The sequence below is a fragment of the Myotis davidii genome, unplaced genomic scaffold (assembly GCF_000327345.1).
Source record: "Myotis davidii unplaced genomic scaffold, ASM32734v1 scaffold26, whole genome shotgun sequence".
Classification (NCBI taxonomy): Eukaryota; Metazoa; Chordata; class Mammalia; order Chiroptera; family Vespertilionidae; genus Myotis; species Myotis davidii.
The window spans coordinates 1,753,799-1,766,923 of NW_006299245.1; the positions used below are offsets into that span (position 1 = coordinate 1,753,799).

General features: G+C 39.6%; 1 protein-coding gene across 1 annotated transcript in view; it reads left to right on the forward strand.

Moving 5' to 3' along the window:
• OTOGL (otogelin-like) overlaps positions 1-13,125 on the forward strand; it is a 170,800-nt gene that overhangs the window by 135,758 nt on the left and 21,917 nt on the right. Inside the window, exons 41-48 of the mRNA XM_015571106.1 lie at positions 914-1,055; positions 2,726-2,911; positions 4,527-4,739; positions 5,272-5,376; positions 6,135-6,242; positions 8,375-8,476; positions 8,996-9,100; positions 9,184-9,224. Coding sequence (XP_015426592.1) covers positions 914-1,055; positions 2,726-2,911; positions 4,527-4,739; positions 5,272-5,376; positions 6,135-6,242; positions 8,375-8,476; positions 8,996-9,100; positions 9,184-9,224 — 1,002 coding nt within the window. The remainder of the gene's footprint in view (positions 1-913; positions 1,056-2,725; positions 2,912-4,526; positions 4,740-5,271; positions 5,377-6,134; positions 6,243-8,374; positions 8,477-8,995; positions 9,101-9,183; positions 9,225-13,125) is intronic.

Below are 13,125 nucleotides of genomic sequence, written 5' to 3' on the forward strand. Positions count from 1 at the left end.
TGCCTCCCTAATTACACTGAGGTATGAAAAATTAAATACATTATTTGAGCAACATATAATATTAATATACATTTTTAAAATTCTCACTGAGGACATGTTATTCATTGGTTTTAGGGAGAGGAAAGGAGAGAGAGTGAAAAACAGAGAAAGATAGAGAGAAGAGAGAGATGTGAGAAACATAGATCAGTTGCCTCCCACATGCACCTTGCCTGGGGATTGAACCCGCAACCCAGGATGTGCCCTGTCGGGGAATGGAACCCACCACCTTTCGGTGGTGTATGGGAGGAAGTTCCAACCGACTGAACCACACTGGCCAGGGCTGTGCGTGTTTTCATAAGCATTTATAACCTCATTTAGTGAGCAACGTCATGTATCATCACGGAAAGCTTCAGGAGCTTCAATTTTATAATAGGTCAAAGTCTTACTCCATACATAGAAAAGACAAGTGTAACCTAAACTGTGATATCAGAAATGGCTTTTGCTAGAGCCACATACTCTACTTCTTTTCCACCCGTTTTTATAAATTGATTTTCATTACAGTTGACATGCAATATTATACTAGTCTCAGGTGTACAACATAGTGATTAGACATTTATATACCTTACAAAGTGTTCATTTCTATAAACCTTAGGATAAGTACCCAAAAGTGGGATTCTTTTCCATCTTTATAAGATTAGATTTATGTAGATCAGAGCAGACAGTACTTATATTATCTAAAATGAGTTTTATCCAAAATCTTGTAAATTCAGAGGTGACATCTCATACCATGAAGTTTTGAAAATCTAAGGTCAAAGAAGAACCATAATGCACATTAACTTGCTGCTCTTTGATTTTCCAAATAGCGTTAGTCTAGCTTAGGGCATTTAGAGAAATAAAATAATATAACTTATCCAAAGGCACAACATATTTCTAGGTTTCACCGCAGAACTTTTGTGAAAAGATGTGGATCAATTATACCAATCATTGGAACCATGAATGTGATGCACCGTCTGCGTATGTGGCTCTGTGCAACAATTTTGACATCTGTATTCAGTGGAGGACACCTGATTACTGCTGTAAGTAGTACACTGCAAATCACATTTTCTAACAGCCAAGTGACTTTCCATTGTTTTCCGTTCACTTTTTTTCTTTTTCTTTTCATTTTTCATCATAAAATAATTTCATAAGATTAACTGCATATCAATCTAACCTAGAAGTAGGAGGCAAGCTTTCCCCATAGGCAACTTCTGTTTTTATCCTGAGCTAAATTTAAAGTAAACCTCAATTACCGTAAAAGAAAACCTAGTCCAGCAAAGTAAACTGAAGAGTTAAAGAAATCACAGAGGATTGAAGAGGGACTTTAATTCTGCATCTCACAACACATTTGTTCATCCCATTTAACCTGCTTCGTTTCCCCCAGCTTGTTCTCATTTATGTATTGCGTGGAGAGGATGGAGATTTTTGCCCCCCTTTTCTCCTTTCCTGACATAATATCCACTTCCAAGAAATCGATGTTTCTGGCTTTCTTTGATATCTGCATTCAGTATTCTCCCAATTACATGGCTGTATTTCCTTTTTCCTTTGTATGCATTCTTTGCCCATTTTTATCTATAAGGTTCATGCTTTCCCACCAAGTTGTAATGCTTTTCATAAAACATTTCACCAATCCAGAGCACATCCAGAAATAACAATTTAAGAAATAGTGACTAAAAGGATTAAGTGGTAAAAGATCTTCAAAATGAATGTTACTCAAATGCTCCAAAATAAAAGTTTTTTCCTAGGGGAAAGGAATAAAATGCATAGAGAAAGAATAATATATCACAAACACCAACTACATGACTCCCGTGCCCTTCTATCTCCCTTGTCTCCCTGCCCTCCCAGATGTCATCACTACTCAAGAGTGGGAGTGCCTGGTTCACAGGAATGTATGACCTCATCAATTTTACAAGATACTGTCAAATTTTTCACCACTGAGATTTTACCAGTTTGCACACCCACCAGCTCTGTGCTCATTTTTTTTCCATTTTTTTTTTTTTTTTAGAGAGAGAGGAAGGGAGAGGGATGGAAACATTAATGAGACAGGAACCTCATCGATCGGCTGCCTCCTGCACACCCCACACTAGGATCGAGCCCCAACCCAGGCATGTGCCCTGACTGGGAATTGAACCGGCAACCTCTTGGTTCCAGGGACGACACTCAACCACTGAGCAACACTGGCCAGGCTGGGTTCATTTTTTAACAGTATGACATTTTAAGATCACTGAACATAAACAAGAATTTCCTAAAACATCATTTAGAAATTGCTCAACAATGGTAGCATCTTTTGACAGTGAAGGACTGAACTTAAATATACAGCATTTGTTGTTTTATGACATGGTTGATTTGCATATTTAAAGTGTATTTCTTTGCATTTTCTATAGAACAGAGCAGGAATTTCCTAACAGTTGACTCTATATTCACGCCAATGAGATTTGGGCTGCTTATTGGTGAGATTCATTTAATTTAAATCAGGTGAACTTTTCTTACCATAACATAATACTAGCTGGACCCCTGGAAGATACTCAGAAATACCCACCCATTTTTAAATTTTCTGATTTGTGATTACATAATAAATGAAAAAAACAGACTTGGAAGAAACTGAAATGTGAAAAATTACTTTCAAAAAGAAATCGACATTTCTTCTTTTTATTAGAATTCCAATAGATTACTTTTATTATTAGCAAACTCTGTCCTCTACTCCTCCTAGCTCTGACTTGCCCAGAGGGTAAGGAATATCAACCCTGTGTGCGACCCTGTGAGGCAAGAACATGTCTGAACAGGTGGTTCTATGGACACTCTTCATGTCTGAATGTAAGAGAAGATTGTGTGTGCAAAAATGGAACCATTCTTCACAGGCCATATTCAACCCAGTGCATTCCAGAGGAAGAATGTGGTAAGCAGCAAAGTACAAAATGACCTCTTACGGGTGCAGCAAACAAATAAAACATTGTCAGATCTTGAAGAGATGTACCTAGAAAGATTGATCACAAGGAACCTAGCTGTTGGAAAGGAACTGAGTTTGTTAGTTTGTAGTTGGATTTTAGAGGATTTCAATTGAAGTTACCAAAACAGGTGCTGTGGTGGTGATGTGTTTTAATCTCCACATGTGCCTTTAATAATTGGGCAAGAGTATGGAAAACTAAGAATGAAGAGTGTAGTATGTGAATTAATTCAAATTCAAATTACTTCAAGTTTCCAGCTTTACCTCTGCAAGCCTGAGTCATGCATCTGTAAATTGGGGAAAGTACCTACAAGGTTAGTGTGGGAATGCACAAAATAATACAAAGCATTTCACAATAGTGCCTTGAGAAAAAATAGCACTTAAAAATTTCAGATTCTGTTATTATCTGAGAGAAAAGAGTTAATATTTCTACTTTCATTTTCAAACCATTTTATTCTGACACATTATCTCCATGGTGGTTTCAGGTGAAAAACTGAGAAAATTTTAGTCTAGTACTTTAGCAGTCATAGGGCTCACCATCACACTCCGAAGAAAAGACATTTAGGTAAAATTAAAGAAAAATGATTTAGGCATGTGGAAGTGAAATGCATATGTAGCTTCAGAAACAAGTTTGTGTTTGCCATTGAGGAAAGTACTTGTGGAGACTGAGAATATACAGGCATGCGTATGTTTGTTTTAGGAACCTATGAAGCTGGCTTGCTAGTAAATAGAGAGGTATAAAATAAGTTCATTGGAGGCTGGGATGCAGTGGGTCACTACATTTATCTTTATTATTCCTTAAAAGGACTACTAGAGAACCATATTTATTATTAAGTAAAACCTTAATAATAAAGCTAATAGAGTCACTAATATTTTTTGTTACTTACTTTCCATATTTAGGCTTTAAAGTTAAAATTTTGAATTTTCATATCACAAAAAATGTTAAGGTTGCCTTGTTTTCTAATACCACTCATTTTCTAAAAATATTTTTTTATTGATTTTTTTTTACAGAGAGGAAGGGAGAGGGATAGAGAGCTAGAAATATCGATGGGAGAGAAACATCGATCAGCTGCCTCCTGCACACGCCTCTACTGGGGATGTGCCCGCAACAAAGGCACATGCCCTTGACCGGAATCAACCCTGGGACCCTTCAGTCCGCAGGCCGACGCTCCATCCACTGAGCCAAACTTGTCAGGGCACCACTCATTTTCAACAGTAAATATTTTAAAGCATTTGAAGTCATGTTACTGAGTTTGTTCAAATGAAGTAAATTATGTTAACAAGACTTAAAATAAAAAAGTAATTAACCATTTATGGTATTTATAAAATAGAGTACACACATTTACAGAGAATTTTAGAAGGGAAATATATTTTCTGCAGACTACATCAATCATTTCATTAAAGAAAAATACAAGCTAGTATCTGATGAATGACAAGACAAATGTGAGAAAGGATAGGGATATGATATGTGATCTGTGCCAAGTCACAGTCTGAAATCAAAATACAGCAGCTTGATTGACTTTCGTGCCCAGGTTATGAATGATGTGACATTGTCAATCTTTTTAAGCATGTACTGACAGTAATGACCAGCCCCGCACTGCTGGGGAGATTTGGAATGGGGGTATTGATGAATGTGCCCTCTACAAATGTCTGGAGAATGGAAGCATCATTCCTATTGAGCCTGACTGTGAGGAAGAGCCCTCGCCAATTTGTGAACGAGAGGCTGAGCTCATCCTGGGCATCGTTGACAAGGAGTCCTGCTGCTCAAAGGAGGTTTGTGGTATGTACTCAGCCGAAGCTGTACCGTCAGTTCATGTCATGAAACATGTATGTTTACAGCCGTTGTGAAAAAGTGGGTGTGCATGGTGCTGGGTATAAAAAAAAAAAGGTAAGTTTGAGGTAACAATGGAAGTTTTTTTACTTGCACTTTCTCAAAGCAAGTTTTGCCTCATTATGGTTTTGCTGATTTTACAAACACACATGCAAAACTTTGCCCATTAATAGTTAGTAATATTCAGTAACACGTGACAGACATGGAGAAAGGACAGGCATGTGACATGTCATCTGTGCTGCTGGGCCAAGCCACAGTCTTAGGATCTGGGAATCTTTGATTTATGACAATCGAGGGTAAAAAAATAAGTAAACCTTACATCTGCTGCCTTTTTACCTACGACCAATTTTGTAAACAGAATGGGTTGAACTGAAGTGTGAAAACATGCATAATGAGAACCATTTCCCTGCTTTGAATTGGAATCACTAGGTTTTAGTTATGTTCATTAATATTTTATAATGCTTCTGTTTCTTATTTGCAGGATGTGACATGACCTTGTGTGATATGACCATTCCGACATGCACAGATAGCCAAAAATTGTACATTGGCCATAGCCCTCTTTCTTGCTGTCCACAGTACCAATGTGGTGAGTAATAGTGAGAGTCATTGTTCATTCAGAATAGTGGATTAAATTCTTATTCTTTGTGTCTGCAAATAAATAATCTATTTTTAAGATTGTGGAGCTCTGGCTGGGTGGCTAAATTTGTTGGAGCATCATCCCATACACCAAAAGGTTGGGGGTTTGATTCTGGTCAGGACACATACCTAGGTTTTAAGTCAATTTTTCTCTCACACATCGATCTTTCTCTCTCTCCCTCTGTCTCTAAAATCAACAAACATATCCTCATATAATTTAGACATTATATGCATGTATATAGTAATAAACTTATTTTAAAGATTTTGATCTTTTTGAAATAGGTAAAAAATATATCTATATATATAAAAGCCTAAGCAACTGTTACACCTGGTCAACAGAAAGACCAGTCGACTGGTCGCTATGATGCGCACTAACCACCAGAGGGCAAACACTCAATGCTGGAGCTGCCCTCTAGTGGTCAGTATACTCCCAACAGCCAACCTCCTGGGGTCGGCCAACCTCCCGCAGTCCCTCTCCCCAACCGTCCAGCTCCCAAAGGCCCCCATCAGAACTGGGCTTGCCAGCTCCTATCAGCCCCAATTGCCAGTCAGGCTGAGGGACCCCACCCATGCACAAATTCATGCACCAGGCCTCTAGTAAATATATATTCAAAGATAACTTAAAATGCACTATTTTATCCCACAATATGCAGTTTTTTGTGTGCTTAAATACTATGCAGTATTTAAAATAACTTTGTGTTTCTGCAGAATGTGACCCATTGAAATGCCCCAGTTTTTCAATACCAGAATGCAGAGAAGACCAATTTATGTTTCAAGTTCAACACGATGAGCCTTGCTGTTTTGCTCCTGTCTGTGGTGAGTGTTATATGAGATAATTTCTTGGAAGAAGGAGGATACAGGGAGAATCTTTTATTTGATGTGAATTTCATGGGACTGATGGAAACCAATATTCTGCTTTTATAGGAATTCAACTGAATGAGAACAATAAGTAAGAAAGTCCAGCATTTTAAATGACTCTTACAATTGTTAGTTAGTACTACTTTTCCCCATCTGTAAATAATACATATATTAGTCAAAACATGATCAAGATAATATATTTGAAGTGTTTTTTTCTTTAATAAAGCCATCATCCAGTTCTTTTTGGAGAAAAATAAGCTTTGGGTTTCCTTGAAGAACCAAGTAGAATAATGGATTCTGCTAAGACATTATATGACCTCTTTAAAACTTTATTTCCTATATGATCTTGAAAGAGAATGGTAGAAATGAATGTTGTCTTGGAAATGCTGTATATGGAGCTATATATCTGATAAACTGAACATTGAAAAATAAAGAATTCTCTATTTTCCATTTCCAGTGAATCTTATGTAATAAAAGGGTAATATGCAAATTGACCCTAATGGCAGAACGACCAGGAATGACCAGTCGCTATGACGCACATGCACACTGACCACCAGGAGGAAGACGCTCAACACTAGAGCTTCCCCCTGGTGGTCAGTGCGCTCCCACAGGGGGAGGTCCTCTCAGCCACAAGCCGGGCTGACAGCTGCAAGTGTAGCGGCAATGGTGGGAGCCTCTCCCACCTCCTCAGCAGTGCTAAGGATGTCCAACTATGGGGAGCAGGCCTAAGCTGTCTGTCTGACATCCTCCAAGTGTTCCCAGGCTGCCAGAAGGATGTCTGACTGCCAGCTTAGGTCTGATCCCCCTGGGAGTGGCCTAAGCCCGCAGGTGGACATCCCCTGAGGGGTCCTGGACTGTGAGAGGGCACAGGCCAGGCTGAGGGACCCTTCCCAAGTGGATGAATTTTTATGCATCAGCCTCTAGTTATCATATAAAAGATTGCTGATTAATATAGGTTTTAGACATACTTAAATCAAAACACATTATTTGTACCAGTTAAGGCTCTTTGACTGCTGCTAGTCAAAATTGGTTGATTCTAGCTTAAGCACAACCAATTATTGGAAGAATTTGGGGATTAAGATTTTGAAGGATTAAGATGAAACAGATTAGGCTCTGAGAAAGAGAGAAACCAGCTAGCTGCTCTATCTGTCAATTATTAAGTATTGAGTCAGCAACATTTGTTTCCTGTCCTTGTGTGCTTCCATTTATGATTCAAATGCCATAGAGATTATGGTGCAACCAATGTGGATTGCTCCCTCACAGAAGCCTGATGAGAATGAGGTGCCTTTATAATAGTCATACTAAGTCTGGGGCATTCCTTCCAGGTTTTTACAGAGTTTTTATCAAAATTGGGAGAGGGATGCTGAACAGTTCAAAAGGACAAGTGACGCCTGGCCGGTGTGGCTGAGTGGTTGAATGCCAACCTATGAACTAGGAGGTCATAGCTTGATTCCAGGCACATGCCTGGGTTGCAGGCTCGATCCCTGGTGTGGGGAGTGCAGGAGCAGCCAATCAATTATTCTCTCTCATCATTGATGTTTCTCTCTGTTTCTCCCTTTCCTTTCCTCTCTGAAATCAATAAAAAATATCTGTAATAATAAAAGCGTAATATGCTAATTAGATCAGACAGCCAAACCATCCTCTGGACATCCTTCCGGACGACCTTCTAGACGAAGTCAGGGCTGCGAGGGCTGAGCCCCTTGCACGAATTTCATGCACGGGGCCTCTAGTATTTTTATGAAAAAGGACAAGTGCCTATTATATTGTTTACTCATAAATTAGAATAATCAAGAACAGTGAATTAAGAAAACTTAAATAAACTAATCAATAATATTTCAATCCTAACAAGAACAAATTATTCTAGAAATCTTAGTGCCCTATGTTTTTGGTAAAATGGTATTCTATGTCACTCTGCTTGGAAAGCACAAAGCAATACACTCAGAAAGTATAATTGTTTTATGACAAAATAAGATCTGGTGAAGCCTTATTTTTGTTTATGTTGATTTTCTATACATAAAGTAATCTGAACTAATGTTAGATATCTTTTTTTTAGCTCAGCTGTAACTTCTGGCTTTTTGTTTTACCTTTAGTGTGTGAAACTTGCACTGAACCTATTCCACTATGTACTGATGGGGAATTTCTCACCGTGGACCTTAATACCACAGAGTTCTGTTGTCCTCAGTATTACTGTGGTAAGTATATCTTAACTAATTTGAAATATTTACAAGTATCCAAAGTTTTAAGAAGCTCAGTGCATCTTAGTGTTACTGTCATGTCAGACCATAGTTGGATTCTAGCATACAAAATATATATTAAACATAAATAATGTTTTCATGTATCTAAGAGCTCTTCTTGGATAATACCATTACCTACCAAAAATAGATCAGCTATGACAAAAGATCAGCTATGACTTGTTCCACTATCCTAGAATTTCCAGTAATCTAGTTGATTCCATACCCTCTTCACTTTCTTTCTCTTCTTGTTTCCTGTCATTTCTCAGGACTCTTTACTTGGTGCGCTGTCCTACTGTTGTTGTATGTGTTATGAATCATTTGTTTGTCCTCACCGGCACAGGGCAATTGGGTGGTGGGGGAGGAGGCACTGGGGAGAAATTATTTCACCACTACAGCAGTTACAGTGAATTAAATGGTAGGGAGTAAAATTCCTGATTCCATAAAGTTAATCTTTGCCCATGTAATTTTTCTATTTAGTTTGTGAGCCAAATCTTTGTCCTGTGCCACAACTCAACTGTGCAGAAGATATGAAACTTGTGAAAGAAAATGTATCTGGTCAATGTTGTCCAATATGGCATTGTGGTAATTAATTTTCATATTTTAAAGTTTTATTACAATACATGAATGTATTCTGATCATTATAAATGTTGATTTTTGCCTTTTAGAATGTAGCTGTGAAAACCTTGTTATACCAACTTGTCAAGTGGTAAGAACACATATTTTGATTGACTTATCATCTAATTTAAATCAGTTCTTTCTTCCTTTACCTCTCTTATTTCTGAATTCTTAAAATTAATGGAATTACCCTCCTTAAGTTGTATTGAAGTGGATGAAAACAATGTGCTCTGATATTAGAGAGCTGTCAATGTTTTATGTTCTACTTCAGACAGGAAAGTACAATACCTTATTTTTTCCACTGGTGACTGAATTTACTAATCTCATATCTAATTAAGTCCAGTAGTCTTAAAAGCAAGCAAACCATTAAAAATAATACTACCTTAATATTGGTATAGATAGTGGTGATGGTTTCATGAATATATATTTATCTTCAAATTCACCAAGTTGCATGTCAAATAAATAAAGTCATTGTATTTTACAAAAAACATTAATATAACATTTACTGTAATTATGAGATATCTATTTTTGCATAGAATGTATAAATAACTTCCATAAAAATTATCTCTTTTGATATTTTGTGTGCACTATATATACATCTGTAGAATAAAATACAATTATTGTATTGTATTTTCTCAAGTTCTTAAAAGTTTACATAAGATGTTTAGCATATTGTATCAATGAATCTTCACAATGTAGGTATTTTTAGCTCATTTTATAAATAAGGAAATCGAGGTTTGAGAGAATAATTTATTGACTGAGATCTTCAGGCCTCAAACCAGGCATTGTTTTGTGTATATGTCTGTTTATGTATATTCCTTTATTCTTTCCACTCTGACTTTGTTCTTTCATTTTCTTTACAAAGTGTAGCCAAGACATAAGTTGACACTAGAACAAAAGCAAGAATAGACTGTCTTGTTCCTATTAGAGACCTTGCCTTTCTTTAGCTGTGACTCATTTTCCTAACTGTAATATGAAAATAATAACAATACCTATGTCATGTGAATGAAATAAATGAATATAAATTAGATAATACTTAACATATAACAAGAGCTCAATAAGTATTAGTGATAATTATTATTACAATTCCCCTCCCCCATACTGAGAACTTTACCACAAGGTGTAGATCATCATGGAGATGGAAGGTGAGCATCAAGAAAAGTTTGGAAGAAAGTGATAAGTTAGGAATCCTATATAATAAAAGAGAAACATGTAAATTGACTGTCCCTTTGCTATACTCACCAGCCAATCAGGGTGAATATGCAAATCAACCTAACAAAGATGGTGGGTTAATTTGCATACACAGGTGTTGGGCAGAGAGCAGAAGCAGGAGAACCAGCAGCTTGGGGGTCATGACTCCCTCGGTTACTCCCTTGGTCGCTCCCTTGGGGGGACGTGGCTCCCTCAGTCACCAGGTAGAGAGCAGAGCAGGAGAGCCGAAGGCTTGGAGGGCCGTGGGTCCTTCAGTTGCTCCTAGCACAGGTAGCACCAGGAATTCTGGGAATAGTAGTTCTGATGGCAGGACCGGAAGCGGAACCCCAGAGTGCTGGGAGCACCAGGAATGCTGGGAATCATAGTTCTGGTGGCAAACAGATCTCTTAGACCTAGATACTAGAGCAGTGATTCTCAACCTGTGTGTCACAACCCCTTTGGCGGTCGAATGACCCTTTCACAGGGGCCGCCTATCATCATCCTGCATATCAGATATTTACATTACGATTCATAACAGTAGCAACATTACAGTTATGAAGTAGCAACGAAAATAATTTTATGGTTGGGTCACAACATGAGGAACTGTATTTAAAGGGCCAGAAAGTTGAGAACCACTGCACTAGAGCAAAGTGAGCCTGGAGCAAGTTACTGTTGCAGTGGGGGTTGGAGGGAAAGCAAAGATGAGAGACATAAGTAAAATCAGAGTGTCTAGGAAAAATTAAAGGGAAGATATCCTCAAACTTCCAGGAAATCTCCACCAATGAAGCAAAGAAAAAAACAACCCTCTATTATTCTGTTATTCTGTGAGCAACAAACCAAACTGAGTTGGGGTCTCAGACAATTCATTCATATGATTGCAAAGACAGACAGAAACTCCTGGATTGGAGAAGGCTCCCCTGAGGGCTCCCAGATTGGAGAGGGTGCAGGTCGGGCTGAGGGAGCCCCCCTTCCCCCCCCGCCCCGTGCATGGATCTTCATGCACCAGGCCCCTACTAATAAATAAAAAGAGGTGAACTATTCCAGATGGGTACTAGTATGAACATGAGTACATGCACAAAGGAGTGAGGTAAAATATGTATGCTGAAGGACCACGACCTCTCTCTTTCCTTAAGAGAGAGCTAACCTAAGGAGGAATAATGAGGGATGAAGAACTAATTGTTGAATTAAGGAGGGCTTTAAAGGCAAGGCAGAGAAATTTTTGTTTGATTTATTCATTTATTCTTTTAATTTAATCATTCAACTAATATTTGTTAAAACCCAATTATGTTTGGTTATGGTGCCAGCCCCTTAAAAATGCACAGTCCTACCCGGAAGAGCTCAGTGTAGATTTAATGTGATAGGAGATAGAGGAGTCTTGTATCAGATAGGAATTGTTATAAAAATGGTGTTTGAGAGAGCAGATATTGATAGTTCTGTGAAGTAGGATAAGGATAGTTAAACATTAGGGGACAGGACATCAGCAAGAGACTAATATACCTGCTTATGAACTTGAGTGTAGTGAGGTTAATACAGAAAAGAAGTGGGGGTGGTGGTGGTAGAGTGTGTTTGAATTCAGGAGGGCAAAATGGAAGACTCTGGCCTTTTGTAATGTATTTTACAAGTGAGCGTGTGTGTGTATGTGTGTGTATGTGAGAAGCAGGAGGAGATGAAGAAAGAGAAGGAAGGAGGAGAGGAGGAAGAAAAAAAAGACAGAGAGAGATATGTAGAGAGAGTTCTAAAATACCTTTAAATTTACAAGGCTCAGCCACTGAATTCACAAGTACTGGATTATTGGACAAACACTGATGGCCAAAGGAGCAGATCAGAGTGATGCTGGGATTTTAACCTTACTAGCATCTTTCAGAGCTCTCCTGCTGGTCTGAAAGGGGTAACACAATGTCCTGAGGCATTTCAATAACTTTCAACACAACAATATAAACTACTAGAGGCCCAGTGCACGAAATTCCTGCATGGGGGGTGAGGGCAGTCCCTCAGTCTGGCCTGCACCCTCTCCCAATTGGGACCCCTCAGGGGATGTTTGATTGCTGGTTTAGGCCCGATTGGGACCTCAGTCTGGCCTGCACCCTCTAGCAATCCAGGACCACTGGCTCCTAACTGCTTGCCTGCCTGCCTGCCTGATCACCCTAAACCACTCTCCTGCCTGCCTGATCACCCCTAACCACTCGCCTGCCTGCCTGATCACTCCTAACCCCTCTGCCTGCCTGCCTGATTGCCCCTAACTCTGCCTCAGCCCCCACTGCTGCAGCTTCATCTGGAAGGACCTCCAGAATGACGTTGGAAAGTCATTCGACTCTCCAGTCTAATTAGCATATTATGCTTTTATTATTATAGACTAGAGGCCTGGTGCACAAAAATTTGTGCACTCGGGGGGAAAGGGGGGTTCCTCAGCCCGGCCTGTGCCCTCTAGCAGTCTGGGACCCCTCTAGAGATAATGACCTGCTGGCTTAGGCCTGCTCCCGGGTGGCAGAGGGCAGGCCCAATCCCTAGGTGCAGCCCCTGGTCAGGCTCAGAGCAGGGCTGATTGGGGAGTTGGGACGCCACACCTGTCATGCACAGAGGAGGGCGGATCACGAAGTTGCGATGCCACCCTCAGTCACTCTCAGGGTAGGGCTGATTGGGGGGTTGGGGCACCTCCCCCTGTCACACTCAAGGCAGGGTCGATGGGCAGGTTGCGGTGCCACCCCCTGTCACGCACAGAGCAGGGCCGATCAGGGGGTTTGGGAGCTCCCCCCTACCAGGCACAGAGGAGGGCTGATCAGGGGGTTAAGGTGCCTTCCCCT